Consider the following 19,755-nt stretch of genomic DNA (forward strand, 5'->3'; position numbering starts at 1 on the left):
CGAAGGGACCCTGAGGATCATCTAGTAGGAATATGGGATCAAACCTGCAAACATTGGCGTTATCAGCACCATGCTCTAGCAAACTGAGCTATCCAGGCATTCAGTACGGCCACACTATTCTGCAATCTGCATAAATCGTGCTAATGAGCGCATATATTGACTTGGTTTGCATATTTTCACTCTGCTTCTCTCCCAATCATGGAAAGGGAGAAAGTGTTGTGCAAGGCACTGAAGCCCTAGAGATCTTACTAACTTTCTCTACCTCTTCAGCTTCTGAGAGGGCAGCATCTGGGAGACAGTCCACCAGCCCATCTTTGCAGTCTTAAATGTTAGAAGCTTAAGGAATTCTGAAGATGCTAAATCCCAATTTCCCAGTACCATTTTCCATGTCCACAAACTACAATCTCAGAATACATAGAGAAAAAGGACACCCCCATAGATAATGGAAGAGTAGCCATTTCTTCATCCTTGCACTACATTATTTGTGCAGCAAATCACAAGGTATTTCACAAAAACCTAACTCTTTCTTAAATCCATGGGGGTCGCAGCCTTTCCAGTCCCACCCAATCAACTTTAGCATTGTAGAAATGAGAGTCAAAGATAACTTAGGGGGCCCAGCTTCTTCGCCTCTACAAGCTCCCAGAAACTGCAGAAAATCCTGCCTCCTTGGCTTCACTGAATTTTACCAGATGTAACATCATTTGATAACAGATGAAGTACAAGGTTTGTGTGGCACATGGTGGATTTGCATGAATTTGGGTTTGCAGGATGACAAACTGGGCTCCCACCGCCCCAGAAAGCCACTTTAAGGCATGCCTTGCTAGTCCCAAACTAGGGGTGCCTATAACGCAGTGCTGAATAACCTCTAGTCTGCCGGGGCAAACAGATCTCCTAGCAAGAGTTGGGTCGGTGGATAGGTAAGAATATAGGGACACTGATATTTATGGCACAAGAGCAGCATCAAGGCCATACAGGACCACATGCTATTCTTGTTGCAGATGTGAGGGCAACAGTTAGCAGACCAGCAAGACTATTCCCAAAACAGTGCAGGTCTTATTGCTGAAAATCAGTCCTCTAGCTTTCAACTTAAATTTAATGCTGAACTATTAGTTCACAGTGTGCATCAAGTTCTTGAAACCACAGCATTTATTTAACATGTCATCTTCCTCACCTCCAATGTATTTGCAATGTTCCTCATCCTTTGGTTTATGAGGGGGGCAGCCATGCAGGAATTTAGGGCAACAAGTTTAAATACTCTAAGCTCCGTGTGGTTCAGGGATAAGCGAAAGCGTTGTGCTAACATTTTGGGCAGGGACTCCTTACCAATGACGTCGTCATCACCCTCCTCTTCACAGATGACCATTCGCTCCTCGTCGCTGGTCATGTCCTCGCTGGTTGTGCGCTGGGAACGGGAGGCACGGGAGGGGTGCAGGTGCAAGGAGTGCCTGGGGCCTTCACCTGGGGTTGCAAATGGGGATCCCGAAGGGCCCAGCCCCCCGAACTGCCCTTTCCCACTGACATACAGAGACTGTCCTGAGCGCATCTGGAACAGAATAGTGTCATCTGTTAGAGCCTCCCATCTCCCAGAGCAACAAGGCAATCCTTGACCTGCAACCTGAAGGATTTTTGTCAGGTCAGACTTCAGCTGAAAGAAGGAACTGTGTGGCAAAACAAAAGACAAGGAAGCCCCAGAACTAGTGTAGGCCAGAAAAGGCTATGTGTGGTACCACAACACCCTTTACAAGCTCCCAAGTCAGGGTACGTGTCTGAGTGACACTGCCTTTGCCTTGCACTCTTTCTTGTGTGTGTGCACATGTGAGCTGGGTTTGCAGCAAGCAATGATCCCTTCTCCTCCCTCCTTCCCAAAGCCTCAATTCCCCTGGAACTGATCAGAGCCCAGATTCTCCATGACTTCCTACTGCCCCGCCCCTCACCGCCAAAACCCAAAAGTATGCCAACATACCTGGGTGAGCTCCTGCAGCACCTGGCTGTCATGGTTGCTCTCCATCCCATGCACCCCACTGTGGGAGAAGGCCCGTGGACGCTGTGCGCCAGGCCCTGCCGAGGGCAGGATCCGCTCCCCATGGCCGTGGCCAGATCCTACCATGCCTGCCTTGCCCTCTGGCCCCAGCAGCACCTGCATCTCGGAAGGGCCTGGTGGGGAAGCAGAGAGTGGTAAGACAAAAAGGAGAGAGACTTAAAGCAAGGGGCTGGGGCAGGCGGGCGGGAGACAAGAAAGGAGCTCACCTCCTGGCACAGCAGCAGTACCCGTCTCAGACATGCTGCGCTCTCGGGTCTCCTTGGAGCATCCGCCTGGCCCCGAGGGCTTCACATCTGAGCTAGACTTTTTCCGATCTTTGTTACACCACTTCCAGTCAGGGTGTGCTTTGAAATGAGCTTCCTTCACCTGGTTTTTTTATGGGGTGGGGGTGGGAGAGAGAGAAAAGTCGAGAACAGAGAGAAATGAAGAAAAGATTCCCAGGCAACGTACCAGCTACTGAGGGGGAAAAGTGGGAATGGCTGTCGCAGACTCCACGCTGCAAAAGTTAAAACTACTGTGCAATGGAGATCTGAATCCCATCTAAAATGGGAAAAGAAACAAAGCAATACACCGGATCCATGGTCCCTTTAAAACTGCTGCTTCTGAGATTTTACTAGGCTTTACCTACATATTTTTCAAGCATATCTTGGCAACCTAAAGGCCGGAGACTTGCTTTTGTAATTACATGAAAGCAGATATTCCTCAGAAACTCAGGTCTGCAACCATACAACCTTGTGTACCTTTCCTGTACTCCTGAAAAGGTTACATACATACAGCCCTGGCTTTCACCATCAGGCCCTGCTTAACAGCATCACTCTTGGGAGACAGAATGCTGGATGAAAGGAGCCACTGATCTGACCCAGCCATGCTAGCTGCACTATAGGAGGCAACAGCACTTGCAGATAAGATGCCCGACTTGCTCTCCGTGTTACGCTCCCTAGGAGGTTGTACCTGGAAGGCCAGGTCGTGGTACTTCTGTTTCTCCTTGGGCCCCAGCGCGTACCACCACTCGCCTAGGATCTTGCTGACGGTACGGTTGTCTTGGTTGGGGTGCCGTTGGTGCACCAGGGCCCGGTGTCGCTTGCTGAAGATCATGAAAGCATTCATAGGCCGCCGAATGTGATCTTTTTCTCTCTGCAAAAAAAAAGGGGGGGGTGGGTGCAAAGAGCACCAAAGCCACCACTAAATTTATATTTTACCCAGGGTGAACTGTGAATACTGGTGGAGCATTCCACAGCTGAATGAGGAGAAGGGTGGCTGAGGAATATAGGCGAGAGAGAGAGAGAGAGACAGAGACAGAGAGAGACAGAGAGAGAGGAGAGATGACAGAAAAAGATCCCTCACCTTGTTAGGACTGCGCCCATCCTTCTCGGAAGATGAATCTCGGTCTTTGGGCAGAGCACTCAATGACTGGGTACGACGCTTGCCCGGCAGCAGTGGGAGTTGCATCTCAGAAGGTACAACAGACAGGAACCTACAGAAGGAGGTTCAATTTCACCATCTTCTCCAAACTATTCCCAGCACCGGCACCTCACCCAGGTCTCCTGACATCCTCCTTCAACTTGACCATGCTCCCCGTTCCCTCTCTGTTTTAGGGTTCTCTCCCAACTGCCTCATGCCGCTGCTCCACTGTGCTGCGGTCCCACCTATGTCATGGACTTATAGCTTGTGCAAGTTGCCCACAGCTATAAAACAGCTGTCTATCAGGCGGGGGGCGGCAGCTGTGACCTCGCAAGGCTGTTGGAAGGAGAAACGCAACAAAGCACGATGAAGCAGCCCCAGAAGGCAGCAGAACTCACGCATCGTCGTGATCACTCTCTGTCTCGCTGTCCAGGCGTGAGTGCCCTGGGACATCGTCTTCGTGCTGGGCTGGCCCTCCGCTCCCTCCAGGAGTTGCCGCTGAGGGCTGGGAAACTGGAGTTGGGCTGTCAGGGTGCGAAGTGTTTGGCCTCCCTGCTTCGACACCCGAAGACACGCCAGGGAGCTCATGGGCCACAGCAGCTGATTCTGGAGGTTCTGAAATGGAAAGCCTCGGGTGAGAATGAACAGCCATGTGCTCTTGCAGAGGAGGGCAAGGAGTTGCACGCATGCCCGGTCCTACCTGCTGGCCTGTCCCATAGCAGGAAGCCTTGGTGGAAATTCTGCACCCGCCCCCTTTATTCCCCTCGCCCCGCCCTGTGCACTTGCCTTTGTTCTGATTGGATGTAGACGGGTGGCTGACAGGCTGCTGGCCTTCTGTCGGCTGCACGGAGGAATCGGGCTGGCTGGGAGCCAGGAAGGGCACAAGGGAGTGCCATGGGAATACAGCCACAGACCGTGGCTCCACATTTGTCCACACTGGAAGGAACGGGAGAAGAAAGAAAGTGTTGCAACAGTCGGCTCAGGCCAGCAAGTAAAATAAAGGGAATAGGAGACTGAGAGGCGGGACTCCAGGGTTGAATCAATCCAAGTCTCCCTTCCTCCAGTTCCCTTTCTCTCTCATGCACACCTCTTAACAGCCTCATCCCAGTTGTGTTTCTGTCCTCAGTCCTAGCAGCCACAATCTGTGCCATGCCTTATCACTAGCTTCTAGGTCCCTGGGGGGTGGGAGAGATTTTCTCCTTTGCCTGCCAGGAAGCAACACCCCCCCCTCTCCTCCGCCCTTCCCAGCTGGAAACCAGGCAAAGGAATTTTACAGCTGCAGGAGGGGAAGGGAAGGGGAGGGAAGGGGTGAGGGGCCCAGCTCACTCAGACTCCCACGCTTGCTGGGGCAGCCAAGCTACTTGGCTCCATCCCAGCCAGAGCGCTTGAGAGCATCCTCAGGAGCTCAGGCTATGTGGGGCAAGGGAAGCCAAACGCGCCCCAGGGTTGTGCCCCCAGGAGAAGAAGGTCCTCCCCATCTAGAAAGAAGTGTCCATAGACATCAGCACTGCCCCCCATTAGAAGCTATTCCTTGAAGGTGGAAGTGATCTGCTTGCACTGGCTCTCCCTCCCATCACTTCCTGCTGCCCCTATATCAGGCTAAGCAAGACTTCCTTCTTGGGGTTCCAAGAAAAGGCTATTATTGCGTAGGAGAGACCGACCTGAGCTGGCTTGCATGTGTTTGCGTATGCGTGTGCACACACAATCAAATTGGCAGCATCTGTACTTCCTGGTTCTACGACACCCAAAAAACAAACCGCATATGCAACACCAGTAAGCCCAAAACATTGTGTAAACACCTCTAGGGGACACTCTCAGCTCTACGGCGCGTGGACCCACAGTGTCCACTATAGGTTAAGACAAGTGTGACTAAACCAGAGCGTTGCACCACTGCAACAAACCACATCATGTGTTGTTGTTTTTTACAGGAAACAACCCAGGACACATTGCAGGGCTGCCTAGATCAACTTCAGTCATACAGTGGCTGCAGCAGGGCTCTCTGTTTCAGCATCAAACACACAATTAGTGCCACCTCTACCACCATCCCAGGAACAGCCTCTACAAAACACAGCTGACATGCATAACTGGAAAACTACATGCTAATCAGCTGTGCACAAAGATGCCTCAGGCTTAATTCTGTGGAGTGAGTAGTGTTGATTCTAAACAACAGCACAAATTTACAGCACAACCTAACATACTTTATGCTACCCTCATCCTTGTGAAGCAACTGCTGCTTTGGATCACCTGCGTTCTTAATTCATACTTAGTTTTGACTATACTTTGGTGGAATACACAGAAGGCCGCAGGTTTGATCCCTGGCATCCCCGGCTAAAAGGGTCAGGTTGGGAAATGCCTCTACCTGATGCCCTGGGATGCTGCTGCCAGCCAAAGTAGGCAATGCTGAGCCAGATGGACAATCTGTCCTGGTATATAAAGTTTCCCATGTTCCTGTATTGCTCATCATTCCTTTGCAGGCTGGGGCCTTTCAATTTTATTTGGATTTTACTTATGGTTTGGGATTTTTAAAAAATTGGATGTACTTGTTTGATAAGAAGAATGCTAAAATCATAATAGAACCGGGTGGTGGTGGTGTGCTCTGGTTTCCAGAAAGAAAGGGATAGTTCTATTCCCACTGCTGAGCCCCTTTCCCATCATTCCTCTCTCTCTTCCTTCCTTTGCATCCCCTGATGGATCAGTCACATCGCTCCTGTGCCTGCATGTAAAGTTAACTCAATTATTAAAAGCACTCAGCGCATCGTGGTTGGACTATGCCGGGAAATGCTGGCTCAGTGGCTTCCTGTCCTCCGGCTGGTGACCACATCCCTATGCAAAGGGGGAGGATGAGAAGGGAGGGGGGCGACAGCAGAAGGAAGGGCATGTAATAGTAAGACCCTCCCTCGGGTTTCAGCAAAGCAACAAGGCTCTTAAAATGTCATGACTGTAGGCTGCCCCCACCTATCCACCCCCAAGTAAAGATTACTGATTTAGCTTCCAAGATTGAAGCCGCTGTCCATCGTGAAAAACTACAACACACGTGACAAAGAAAGTACAGACACATCGGGAAGGGGCTCGTCTCTGCACCATGTGGAATCCTGGCATCCCTTGTCCTTCCCTGACCCCCAAGATGCCTCCCCCCCCCAGCATCAAACACAAAACAGGACAAAAAATCCAGTTTCCAATTTTGCCATAAACCAACCGCAAGCCCACCACCATTCTCTAAGCATCAATTTCTCATCTACAGAGGTTGAGACAAGCAAGCAAGTTCACAGAGCTGGCATGGATGCAAGACATGGCATGCAAATTAAAAGAACTGAAAGCATGAAAACAGCAACACATGGAATCTTTCTCCAATCACCTTTTCACAGAGGATGCTAATAAAGGGGTGGGGACGAGAGGGAAGGAGTGCCCATAGGGAGGGGCTTCAGACAAAACAGGGTGCCCAGCTGTAAACTCAGTTAGGGTTGCCACCTTTACCACAGGCTGCTGTGTCTTTTTACTGCATCCAGAAATGCTGAAAAAAATGCTGCTGTTCTGTCACTTGCAACATCTCCAACTCCCCCCAAAAAGTTCACCTGAGTGCCAAGCTGCTGCTAGCATAATGGACCACAAAACACAATACTGCAAATTCAAATATCCCAACATTTGCTCCTTGTCTTAAGACAAGGAATAGAAATAATAGCCACAGAAGGGGGAGAGGGAAACTTTGAATACCATTCCATATCTGCAGCCAACTGACCTCCTGAGCTTAAAAGGGGCCTATGTGAATGAAATGGAAATATCAACGAACCCACGCCCCCTTCCATCCTGCAGATTTCATCTCTACAGTCTTAGTATGAAATGGAAGACACCCTCAATCTCTTGCGACACAAGAAAGGTTAAAGGTCAGCTTCAGGTCAACTATATCTTCCAAATCACCTATCTTTCCAGCATGAAGAGAGTAAGAGAGAAGACCAAGGCGTGCCTTGCATGTCTCCATAGACAAACAAATCCAACTTTCAGAATTACCACTCTGCAACCCAGAATTCACTGACCGAACATGCCTAGCCCCCTGTGTGGCAGAGGGGGCAATGCTGACGGGGGTCTTTCTGTGGAAAACATCCCAAGGCGTGTTGAGCCGTTGTCCTGAGGGCAGGTGGACCACATGTCTCTCAGCTGCCCAGTCCGGAGAGCATTCTCCCCCTGCCCTTGCCCTGGGGAGGGAGGCGTGGGGCTGGTCTCTTTAACAGGCCTACTGAAGTCTGCAGCTTTGGGTGTGCGCTGGGTCAGCAAGCCAGTTCACCTCCACGGCAGAGGGCCACCTTAGAAAGTCCCATGCGGGGCGAAGGCCAGCTGGATGTCAACAGTCTGAAGGCTCACCACCGCACTGCCGCCCATGTACAACAGCAGCAGCAGGAGGGGCAACACTCTTCTCCTACGGCCTGCTCTGGTCCTCCTCACAGGCGCAGTAGCGTGTCCGGCAGTCGGCATGGGGTAAGTTAGGAAACATCTCAGGGTGGGGGAGCAGAAGGAGGCGAGGTAGGTAGCCGTGTGACGGTGGCATGTGTGTGTGTGCACCCATGTGCAAAGCCGGCTGCTCTGGCAGTGTGTGCAAAAAGAGAGGGGCGTGTGGGTCCAGCAGTGTTGAGAGGAAGGTGATGGTGGGAGAGAAAGAGAGGGAGGGAGGGAAGGAAGGAAGGAAATACAGGCTGCTTTGAGGTGCAGTTTCTAGAGGTGGGTGTGTGCGAGTATGCAAGGGCACTTTAGCAGCAGCAGCCCCTCAGCGATGAAAGCGGGAGGGTAGGAAGGAGAGGGGGCGGATGGGGGGCGGAGAGAGAGAGCGCCCACACCGCCTGCCCCGATCCCCGGCCAGAGGCTGTCGCCTGGCAGGATTACGGTGTGCGCGCATTGGGAAGGCAGGAAGAGACCGGGGGGGGGAAGGGGAGGGGGGAGAGGTCGCGAGTTGTCTGCCTATTCCCGTCTGTCCGCCTCCCCTTCCTCCTCCTCCTCGCAGCTACTGTCGGCGACAGGCGGGCGGTTGCTTGTCGCGGAGCGTCTTGACGGAGACGGAGGGAGGAGGCTGCTGTCGCTGCTGCTGCTGCTCCGCCTGTCGCGCCGTCCCCTCCGGTTGTAACGTTGTAACCAAACACCATTCACTGCCTGCCCGCCTCCTCCCTCTCCCGGCCGCTCTGGGCTACGAACAAGGGCGGCCCCCTCGCCCGAACCGCCCTCCTCTCGCTCTCCTCGCCCGCTCCCTCCTCCTCACTCACTCACTCACTCGCTCTCTCTCTCTCTCTCTCACACACACACACATACACTCTCACAGACTGCCGTCGTCACGCATGCCCAATTAGCCCCCGCCGCGCCATTGGCTGCCGCCGCGCTGGGTCATTCACATGCAAATGAGCACCCCTCCCTGCCGCACGCACCGCGGCCGCCCATTGGCCGCCCCTGGAATGTCAGTCATATGCAAATCCGCGAGTCGCCGCGCGGGTGGTGGTGGGGGTGAAGGAACGGATCGCGGGGCGGGCGGGAGAGAGGGGGGGTGAAAGGGATTCCCATTGGCCGTGGTTTACTACCAGTCGCGTTCTCCTCCTCTTCTTCTCCCGCCTCCCGCCGCTCCCCCCCCCCGTCTTCTCTCTTGTACTCTACCGCCGCCTCAGGCCCGCCCGTCGGAACCCAGGGAAAGAGGGAGAGACCACGCCCGGGGAGAGGGGGGGGGGAACGGAGGAGAGAAAAAGGGAGGCGAAGTGAGGGAAGAGGGGGCAAGAGAGGCGTGATAAGGGGGGCAGGGGAAGGATGGGTGTCGGGGGGGGGGTCGCGAGAAGGCGGGAAAGGCCGGAGGGGGTAGAAGGGTATGGAAATGAGGGTGAGGGCAAGGGGGAAATGAGAGTAGGGGGCATAGGGAGGAAGGGTGAGGAAAATAAGGGTGAGGGCTTAGGGGGAAGCGGGAGACGAGGGGCAATAAAAGGTAAGATAAGGGGGCAGGGATGGGCAGGAAGTAGTGACGGGGCCAACCAGGTCAAGAGTAAGAAAAAAGAGGAAACAAATAGGGCTGGTGCAGTTTTGTTTTGTTTTTAAGACAAAGCAAAGTAGGGGGGGATATTAAGGAAAGCTGTGCAAGTTTTGTGGTGTTTCGTCCCCGTCCCCGCTTATTGACTCAGCGCACAAAGGTCTCTAGGACCTGGGAGAGACCAGGGTTCAAATCCTTGCTCAAGAGGTGAAGCTGGCTGGGCCTGACCTTGGACCAGTCACCACCTCTGAGCCTGGGCTACCTCCTAGGGTTGTTGTGAACTTGTGGCTTGTGGGGATTAAATGAAGGATGGGAGGGGGGGGAGAACCAGGTACCCTACCTTGATCTCCTTGGGGAGAAAGGTGGAGTGTAAATGCAGTGCATACATGCCCCTTCCCCACCCACTTTGTGCCCATGTGGGCACCCGCTTGGATCATGCTCACTCCTGTGGCCACACATGCCCTGGCAGATGCCTGTGAGGGGGGCACCACATCGAATAGGTTCGCACGCAGAGACGTGGACACACACATACACATCAGCATACCCTTGATAAAGCGCACACCTGGCTAGCTATACGCATGGACAGACCCACATGTGGGATTAAGTGCATCCTTGTGTAACACCTGAATGGGGCACATGGGTGCGAGCCCAGTTTAGCATGCAGGCTGATGGAGACCCGTTAAGATGAGTGCCTCACCGTCACGCTCCCAGATACATACGTGTCTCTATATTAAAGTCACTCCTATCATACTACTCACACATATGCACTGAAGCTGCTTCTGCTGGCAGGCAGCCCAGTGCGGCTGGGGATTAAGAGTTTGCAGCACAGACGCATTCCTGGGATAATCTATCCTCCCTGGGGCAGGGTGGCGGGAAAAAGGAGTGGGGGGGGGCAGAGAGGCAGTGAATCCTGAGTGTCGTGCACTCCAGGGCACCCCCCCCCTCCATGCCTCCTCTTCCACAGAGCTGCCTCCGCTTGCCTCCCTATGACTCACACTCGCCTCCCCCCTTAGCCCCTTCCCCTCCCTGACTACCACAGCCCCTTCCCCCGCAAGACTGACTCAATGCTGCCTCTGCTCACAGCTGGGGGTGGGTGGGTTGTAGCCAGCCTCTTTCCCCCAGCAGGCAGCCAATAGGCTATGAGGTGAAGTAAGGAGACACGTAGGAACACCCCCCCAATCTCTCTCACTCACTCACTCACTCACACACACACACACACACACTCACCCCAATACACAAGCACACACACTAGATCTGGGCACAAGGCCAGGCCTGGGCGAGGATCCCATTGTTGAGGGAATTGGGGGGGGGGGTGAGAAGGAGAGGACACAAACACACCACTCCCAGCACGCACTGCCTTACGCCAAGGGCGGGTGGAGGGGAAGACTGACCATGACGCTGGGGCGCGGGGGGGGGGGGCTCAGAAAAACAATTGCACAGAAAAAGCGCCACCCACGCTCACTCTGCAATGCTCACTCTGGAATCCACATCGACTCACATGCAGATAACTCATAGGAGCCTAGCCTTCCTCATGCTTCTGCCCTGACACAGCCACGCATTCTGCATGCAGACCCGCTGCCTCACGCAACGCAGGAGCCCGCAGCAGCATAACTTTTTGTCTGCAAACTCTGCAGCCCAAGGGCAACGCACACACTCGCCTTCTCTCTCTCCCCGCCCTCGAGTGCAACGGACATAAGGTAGCACAGAGGGAGGAAAACATGACAAGCCCCTTCCCTCCTCAGAAATTCGCAGAACAGGAGGCACATGACACTCAAAACTCAGATATACCACACCTCTCTCGGTGAATGACGGAAATCAGAGCTGTATTTTAAGTTTTGTACTTCACAGGTGGCTTGAAGGGAGGGGAGACTTACAGCGCACCATCCTGACCGTCTAAAAGGAATGCAGGGGGCCTCCAGATTAAATGGACCTAAGCGTTGGCCACTAGATCCCCAACGATCCATACTTCCTCCAAGGAGTTCAGGGCCACATAAAGGGAGCTATCCCAGAAACACTGAGCCTTTCTAGTTCTCATCCACATAAACGCAAGCAAGCAGCATTAGAAGTTTCACTGGTGTGTGACTTGCTTCTGCAGTGCCCACATGCACTCTCTGTAGAGAAATACTGTACATTCTGTCTCACACACAAGCTCATGTTCTGTGAGGACACAGGAACACACTGCTAGAAATGAAGGTCTCCTTTTCTCATGGGAAGATGAAGAATCATAGAGCTGGAAGGGACCCCGAGGGTCATCTGGTCCAACCCCCTGCAAAGCAAGAATCTCAACTAAAGCATCCATGGCAGATGGCCACCCAACCTCTGCTTAAAAACCTCCAAGGAAGGAGTCCACCATCTCTGGAGGGAGATGGGCTCAACTGGGATTGCCCTCCTCTTTCAAGGCGAATGTGCTTCTGGCTTAATTCCTGCCCTGCCCTGACTGAGGCTAAGCCGTCACTCAATGTGGTCATCCCATAGCCGGGCTAAACCACTTCAAGCCTAAAGATGCACATGACTCTCAATGCTCTTCCATACAAAAAAAGCATGCACTCCGCACAGAAAACTGAACCGGGGGGGGGGGAGGGAGAAGGTGAGGCGAGAACCTTACTCCTCAACATGCTAGTAAACGGCATGAAGGGATATTGATCACAGTTATGCGGAAGATTATTCAATCATCTGAGTCACTGCCTGAGTCAAAAAATGGTACGACTCAGATACAGGTTGACCACCCCCAGTGACCACTAGCCATTAAACGTTTGTTGACCTAGTACTGTGTTGATACAAATACACCACCAGTCACTGTAGGGGAAAAGCTGCGTTCTTGTGCACACATGCAAAGCTGCGAAGAGGGCAACCGCATATGCCTGCTGCCATCTGTTCCCATCTGGATTTCCCACATAGCAGTAGGCTGTGTGCACACTCTGGCCCCTGCATGAGGAGTTTTGCATCCTGGCTGTATCTGGCTGTGTTACGTGTTATACAACTGGCTTGCTGGCTTGCTTTCAGCACTGTTGGGAGCACAATCATTTACCATACTAATATCCTGGCACTTTCCAGGGTGTAGGGAACATCCGGAATTGTGTAAGACCCCTAGCTAACAGGACCAGTGGTCGGGGAAGATGGGAATTGTAGTCCAAAACATCTGGAGGGCCAAAGTTTGGGGGGTGTAGGGAACATCCGGAATTGTGTAAGATCCCTAGCTAACAGGACCAGTGGTCGGGGAAGATGGGAATTGTAGTCCAAAACATCTGGAGGGTCAAAGTTTGGGGGTGCCTGCTCTAGGGTTTTGGGCAGGGGATCTTTCCCATAACCTGCTGCTACCTGATCCATTTTATTTTACCTGAGGATGTCAGTGGTTGCACCAAATACCTTCTTAGGTACAAAGCATGTTTTCCGGCACTGAACTATGGTTGGTCCTACTCCAAACATTGCAGAGAGCTGCATCAGAGAGCCAGAGCCTGCTGCATGTCTAATGCACATCGGAGTCCACATCCATCCCAGCCATGCTTTGCACGTTTATCATGGTGAGCATTGGTGGATCCAGGCTGGCTACTAAAGCGTGAAAAGCCTCTCAAACTCACACTGCAAGAACATCGGGGGGGGTTAGCCAGTGTGGTGTAGTGGTTAGAGCAGGGTTTCCCAAACTTGGGAATCCAGCTGTTTTTGGACTACCGTTCCCATCATCCCTGACTACTGGGTCCTGCTAGCTAAGGATGATGGGAGTTGTAGTCCACAACAAACTGGGTTAGAGTGTCCAGGACTAGGGCCTGAGAAACCAGGTTCAAATCCCCACTCAGCCATGAAGCTCATTGGGTGACCTTTGGCCACTTACTGTCTTCCAGTCTAGCCTACCTCATTTGGGGGGGGGGGTGCCGCCTTGAGCTTCTTGGAGGAAAGGTGGGATATAAAATAAACAACAGCAGCAAAAAACAACAACAACAAAACCCCAAAATGTCTGACAGCCCTTTAAACACTAATGAATCTATTGTGGTATAAGCTTTCATGGATTACTGGATACAGTGGACTCTAGTCCACAAAAGGTCATACTCCAATAAATGGGTTAGTGTTTAAGATGCCACAGGATCGTTTTGTAGTTTCCCTCCCACATGCAAGTCTCCCAAGCTTGATCGCTTTCCACAGGATGATGGTTTCCTTTTATAAAAGCATAAGACAGGTGTGGAACGCCAGCTTGCAAGCATGAAATTTGCACTTTCAGAGGAAGTGCGAACATACCCAAGGTTTGCTCGAGCGACACGACTGTGCCATGGGAAAATCCGTACACGGTGCAATTGTGGAACACACGTGTGCATGCGATAGATATGCCCATGCACACAACTGTGCAAGCACGCCCACACTCAGTGCAAGTACACAAATAAACCCATCACATGTGAGGGTGTGGGAGTTAGGGAGCTGGCACTACTGCAGTACGCGCAAAATGCACCTAAGCCCCAAGCCATATGCACAAAAGTACAACTCCCCTAAATCTGGATCTGGTCTCTCCCGTTGCTGATAAAAATAGAGATGGGGCTCCGAGCAAGCAGCAGGGAGATGGTAGCCTTGGTTACCAGTTGCCGAGAGACAGCAAACTGCAGTTGTGGTGCTGCAGGGAGATGGAGACAGTGCCTTGGGAATGGGAGAAGCACATGCCACGCTCTACCTTACCTTGCATGCTCAAGTCCTCACCTCTGTCCCAGGCGTGCTCTTCCCTTCATATGTCCTAGCACCCCAGAGCAGGATGTGCACAGACCTGAACAACCATGAGCCACGGTGTCCTGGACACACAGAGCTCCAGAACCTGCCCGTCACCACTGCCAAAATGAGGGTCCCAGAAAGCAAACCTCAAATGTAACCGCCTGATCACTAGAGTCCCCAAAGGGTGTATCTAATTGGGTGCAGAAACCTGGCAAAGCATTCTTATCCACCCCAAAAGGTCTCTCACAGGTGTGAAAGGGATGGGCTCAGAGGCAGTGTTTGAAATTAGCCAGGTGCCAGGTGCATTTTGTGCCTGGCCTTCGACCACTTGCGACCAAGTGAAGATGCCTGGGTGCCAGAAATCTCCACCATCTGGAGATCAAGAATTGGATCTGGACTGTTTCCATCCACTAATACCTCACCCAGTTATATTTCATCTGCACAATCGGGATGAATTTCTGGAAACCAATAGTTTTTTCCTATGCAGCCTGAGCAGGAGCCATTAAGAGAAAGAGGTAGAATAAGCCAATATATACGTGGACTGTTCCTGGAGCAAGAGACTTTTCTTCTTTAAGTTCTCAAAGCTTTTAACTTAGCTCATCTGAACCAGCCAGATGCTTACCTGAGAATCAATCATAGTCAGTCCATCGTCTGGAAAATAAGACTTTAGAGCCATCTTGCCCAAAAATGGCAACTAGACGTTCTGTTTTGGCGACAGCAACCTTGGTTTAATGAGCAATTTGGAGTGTAGCTTATATATCTGAGTGTCTAACAACTCCTCAGAGGTAGCCAGTGGTATGGAGTTTGGGTCTCGCATTGTGATTTTGGTGACAGCAGCCACCAGGGGGAGAAAAGAGGTCTGTGAGGCTTCTTATGGTACAGTCGCTGGGGGGGCAAACTGCAGCCAGCCAGCCGTTCCGTGTATGTTCCTCTTTCTCCGCTCACTCGTGCAAGCGTCATGTGATGCTCCAGCAGTCTTGCACATGGATGATACACAAAACACAGACTGGTGTGCAATTGGTCGTTCGTTCCTATGGGTACCTGCAGTTATATTAATGGCAGATCCAAGTGAGAAGCCTTGTCCACACATGGATGGAAGGGCAAGTGTACTGGCACATCTGGACACGTCTTCAGACACGTCGCAAACTGCACCTACCTGCATGTGGGAATGAGTCCAATGTCTAATAAAGAAAAGTCATGTCTGAATTGGTCTCTTGGCTGCGGCAAATGCTTCAACCCAGGTGTCTCAGGGTGAAGAACGGGATGGTGCAGCAGGCGTGACTTGCTGCAATGAGGGAATCGGGGGGGGGGGGGAAGGTCACAGAGCAGCCTCCATATTCATTCTGCACACTAAAGCCCCATCTGCACTACCTATTTAAAGCAGCATCATTCTGGGAACTGTAGCTCTGTGAAAAGAATTGGGGTCTCCTAACCACCTTCAGTACCCTAAATAAACTACAGCATACATGAGTAGATATTTAACCCTTACCGAGACCTCTGGGGTAAAGATTACCCCAGTGGTGCACTTTTAGTTACAGAGTTTACACAGAAGTAGGCTGACAGCAAGGGATTCGGGGAAACCTGAACCAGAATTTCTTCCTTTGCATCAGGAAAAATTCAGTTCGCATCAGGAAACTTTCTTATGCCCTGGAGAGCAACCTAATTGAGCATGTTCGTTTTACCTATATTTAGTAAGCAAAGCTAAACCGTTGGAAACTGCCGCGCTTGCCTAGCATTATACTTGGAACCAGCATCACTCCGGTGTTGCTAATGCGCTTATGAAACAGAAAATTCTCTGTGGGGAAATAAAAGCGCTTTAAAATTGCAAGTTGGAGCCAACCGGGTTCTCCCTCAGAGTGGACCCACTGAAAATGGGCCCAAGGTAGTAATGGAATCATAGAGTTGGAAGGGATCCCAAGGGTCATTTAGGTCAACATCCTACAACACAGGACTCATTGCTAAAGCATCCCTGACAGATGGCTGTCTAACCTCTGCTTAAAAACCTCCAATGAAGGAGAGTCCACAAGTGTTACTGTCAAACAGCTGTTAGCAACAGAAAGTTCTTCCTAACGTTTAGTCGGAATCTCCTTTCTTGTAATTTGAATCCATTGGTCCAGGTCCTACCCTTCGGAGCAGCAGAAAGCAAGTTAGTCATGGTCATCAAATTCAATGAGTCTTCTCCTGAGCATGATTGACATTCGATACAGCCCTTTCCATTTTGGAAAATTTTTCACCCCACATTATTTGGCTACCACATAGTCCTTCCAAGATATTACTGTGCTGGTGGCAAACAATATCCCCAAAGTTCGCCCACTTACCATTTGCAGTTCTCTTTAAGAAAGTTTCGGACATGTCTATGTCTTACACACATATATGTACACATTCCGAGAAACACAACTGACTTTTACATTAGGGGTTTTTCTAATTCTCTCAAAAAATGTAACGTGTTGGGGTAAAAGATTTCTAAGAGAAAGTGACAGGCCTAAAAGCCTTCAAGGTGGTCTTCAAGTCTCCCAGCCATTAACCATATGTCACACAGCTCTTGGCATCATCTAAGCAGGTTAAAAGCAAGTTGATCTCAAACTGATCAAAACTAGCACTTAGCCAAACTGGTTGGTTGGTTGGCTGGTTGGTTGGTTAGTTAGATAGCCCACCTTTTCCCCAGAACAAAGACTCATGGTGGCTCACAAAAAAAAGTAAACTGGAGTTGGTAGCGTGAGACTCTTAATCTCAGAGTCGTGCGTTTGAGTAAAAGATTCCTGCATTGCAGAGGGTTGGACTAGGTTATCCTTGTGGTGCCTCCCAACTCTATAATTCTGAGTTCAGACTCCTGCTCCCAGCCTACATTAAAACCCTATTGCTGTTTTGATGTGGACAAGACTAGGGCAACTTCTTTAGGCAGATTCAAGCCAAGAAAGCAGTGCCAGTTCTAAATATCCAAGGCTTCTTTCAGTGACATAGGAACTGAAGAGCAGCCCTCCTGGATCAGGCCAAAGGCTGATCTAGTCCAGTATCCTGTTCTCACAGTGGCCAACCAGATGCTGATGAAAAGCCCGTGCGCAGGACACAAACACTACCACCTGGGAACGTGCTTACTTATTTTTGAACAAACTTGTTTTTCTAGATCAGGCTTATCCGGCTCACGACCCAACCAAGTCAAATGCAACCCACCAAATGTGTACAGAGATGCACAGGATGTCTGGCTAACCTGGCATTGTGGCCTGCTTGGGACTGCAAACGGTAATGAGTGTAACCTGGCAGGTGGTTCAAAAGCAGTGCGGGCCTGTTCTCCATTCCAGAGTGCACTGGGAAGCAAGTAGCAGAACATGAGAAATCTAGGGGGGGAATATCTAGAATACTGTAGGATCTCTCTTACACAGACACACACACAGACACATAGACACACAGACACACACACTCATAGAATCAAAGAAGCGTAGAGTTAGAAGGGACCCCCAAGGGTCCTCTAGTCCAACCCCCTGCAATGCAGGAGTCCTCCATAACAGATGACACTCCATCCCTTGCAGGAGCTGGGACAAAACTTGGAAGCTCTGTGTGCCTCTACCTCCGGGAGGAGGAGAGACTCTGTTTCGTCAAACATCCAGCCAGAACCAAAGGAGACCAAAGTTGAAATCCCAACTCAACCCTGGACAGACAGGGCTGCCGCTTTGAGGACATCACATACTCTCTCTGCTTCAGATTCCACAACTATCAAAGGGGACGATTAATGGCCTTGGGCCCAATCCAGCCAAGGCTCAGTGCGATTTCCAACGGGAGAGTTCTCCGCCTACTTAAAATCTCTCGTACTGAAAACAAAGATAGGAGTGCAAGGACTTTGCTGCTGGGTCGTGATGTAGGCTAGAGACAAATTCACAGAGGAAAAATATCTCAATGGCTATTAACTACAACAGTAATCACAAGGAGGAGGAGTCTGAATAGCAGTTGCCCGAAGGCAGGCAGGCAGGCAGGCAGCGGGGTGTGGGGCTCCTTGCCCCTTGTGCCCCTGCTTCCTGAAAAACACAACAAGAATCATAGAAGCATAGAGTTGGAAGAGACCACAAGGGCCATCCAGTCCAAGCCCCTGCCAAGCAGGAAACACCATCAAAGCATTCTTGACATATGCCTGTCAAGCCTCTGCTTAAAGACCTCCAAAGAAGGAGACTCCACCACACTCCTTGGTAGCAAATTCCACTGCCAAACAGCTCTTACTGTCAGGAAGTTCTTCCTAATGTTTAGGTGGAATCTTCTTTCTTGTAGTTTGAATCCATTGCTCCGTGTCCGCTTCTCTGGAGCAGCAGAAAACAACCCTTCTCCCTCCTCTATATGACATCCTTTTATATATTTGAACATGGCTATCATATCACCCCTTAACCTTCTCTTCTCCAGGCTAAACATACCCAGCTCCCTAAGCCCTAAGATACTGGGCTACAGTAGGAGTGGGGAGCATGAACAAGAGTGACCTATAAGGAAAGGCTGGAACAGCAAGAAAACTGCTGGCACATTTGCAAAGCTGAGCAGGGTCCAGTGCAGTTCCAAATTGGATAGGAGACCGTGTGTTGAGAGTCCTGCATTTGCAGGGGATTGGACTAGATGAACATTGGGATCGCTTCCAACTCTACTATGATTTGGGACTCTTTAGCAAAGAGAAAGGTAAAGAAGAAGTGCCATGATGGAAGTTTATAAAATTATGCCTGCCATGGAGAAAGTGGGGAGAGTTTTTTCTCCCACTAGAACTCGTTGATATCCAAGGAAGCTGAACATTGAAAGATTCAAGACAGAGAGAAGAAATAACTTATTCACACAGCACAGAGTCTAACCATGGAACTTGCAGCAATGGCCAATAACTTGGGGCGGCTTTCTTGCCAGGATGGCTGTGTTTTGCCTCCACGGTTGGAGGCAGTATTGCTTCTGAATAACAGTTGCTGGAAATTGCAAGAGGAGAGAGGGCTCGGATCCCGCTTGCTGGTGTCCCCCAGGCACCTGGTTGGCCACTATGAGAACAGGATGCTGGACTATATGGGCCATGGGCCTGATCCTGCAGGACTCCTTCTTCTGCTCTCATGACCTTTGGCCTGAAGTGGCAGAACTCTCATGAAAATGTTGCCGCCAGCTCAGTGTTTGAAATTAGCCAGGCACCAGGCGCATTTTGCACCTGGCTATCGGACACTTGCAGCTAAGTGAAGATGCCTAGGTGCCAGGATAGGGCCTGACAACTCCACCATCTAAAGGTGCATGCCTGGGGATCATTGGATTCGGACTGTTTTCACGCACTAATATCACACCCTGAAGAATTCTACCAGTTATATTTTATCTGCACGGTCAGGATGAATTTCTGGAACCCAAATGCTGTTTCTGTGCAGCCTGAGCAGGATCAGCGAACAATGTTATAGTTAATTGTTTTCGGTTGTCTTCACTTACCCCACCCCACTGCCCTGCTCACATTCACAGTTGTGAAGAGTCTTTCTACATTATGAATGGTCCATAAAGAGAGAGAGGTCAGAAGAGGCCACTATATATGTGGACTGTCCCTGGATCAAGTGACTTTCCTTCTTTAAGTTCTCAAAGTTCTTAACCGAGCTCAAGGTTGTCATCTGAAATAGCCAGGTGTTTAACTGAGAATCAATCACATTCAGTC

At 50.9% G+C, this 19,755-nt stretch overlaps 1 protein-coding gene across 6 annotated transcripts in view; it reads right to left on the minus strand.

Annotated features, from left to right (window-relative positions):
* Positions 1-19,755, minus strand: part of CIC (capicua transcriptional repressor) — a 44,048-nt gene that overhangs the window by 14,454 nt on the left and 9,839 nt on the right. For all 6 annotated transcript variants that reach the window (XM_088672610.1, XM_088672609.1, XM_060275626.2 and 3 more), the window contains exons 3-9: positions 4,229-4,378; positions 3,841-4,057; positions 3,386-3,515; positions 2,993-3,175; positions 2,248-2,407; positions 1,964-2,154; positions 1,324-1,543 (exon numbers count right to left, since the gene is read on the minus strand). In XM_088672610.1, the coding sequence (XP_088528736.1) occupies positions 1,324-1,543; positions 1,964-2,154; positions 2,248-2,407; positions 2,993-3,175; positions 3,386-3,515; positions 3,841-4,057; positions 4,229-4,378 (1,251 nt within the window). The remainder of the gene's footprint in view (positions 1-1,323; positions 1,544-1,963; positions 2,155-2,247; positions 2,408-2,992; positions 3,176-3,385; positions 3,516-3,840; positions 4,058-4,228; positions 4,379-19,755) is intronic.

The sequence above is a fragment of the Zootoca vivipara genome, chromosome 6 (genome assembly GCF_965207765.1).
Source record: "Zootoca vivipara chromosome 6, rZooViv2.hap1.1, whole genome shotgun sequence".
Classification (NCBI taxonomy): Eukaryota; Metazoa; Chordata; class Lepidosauria; order Squamata; family Lacertidae; genus Zootoca; species Zootoca vivipara.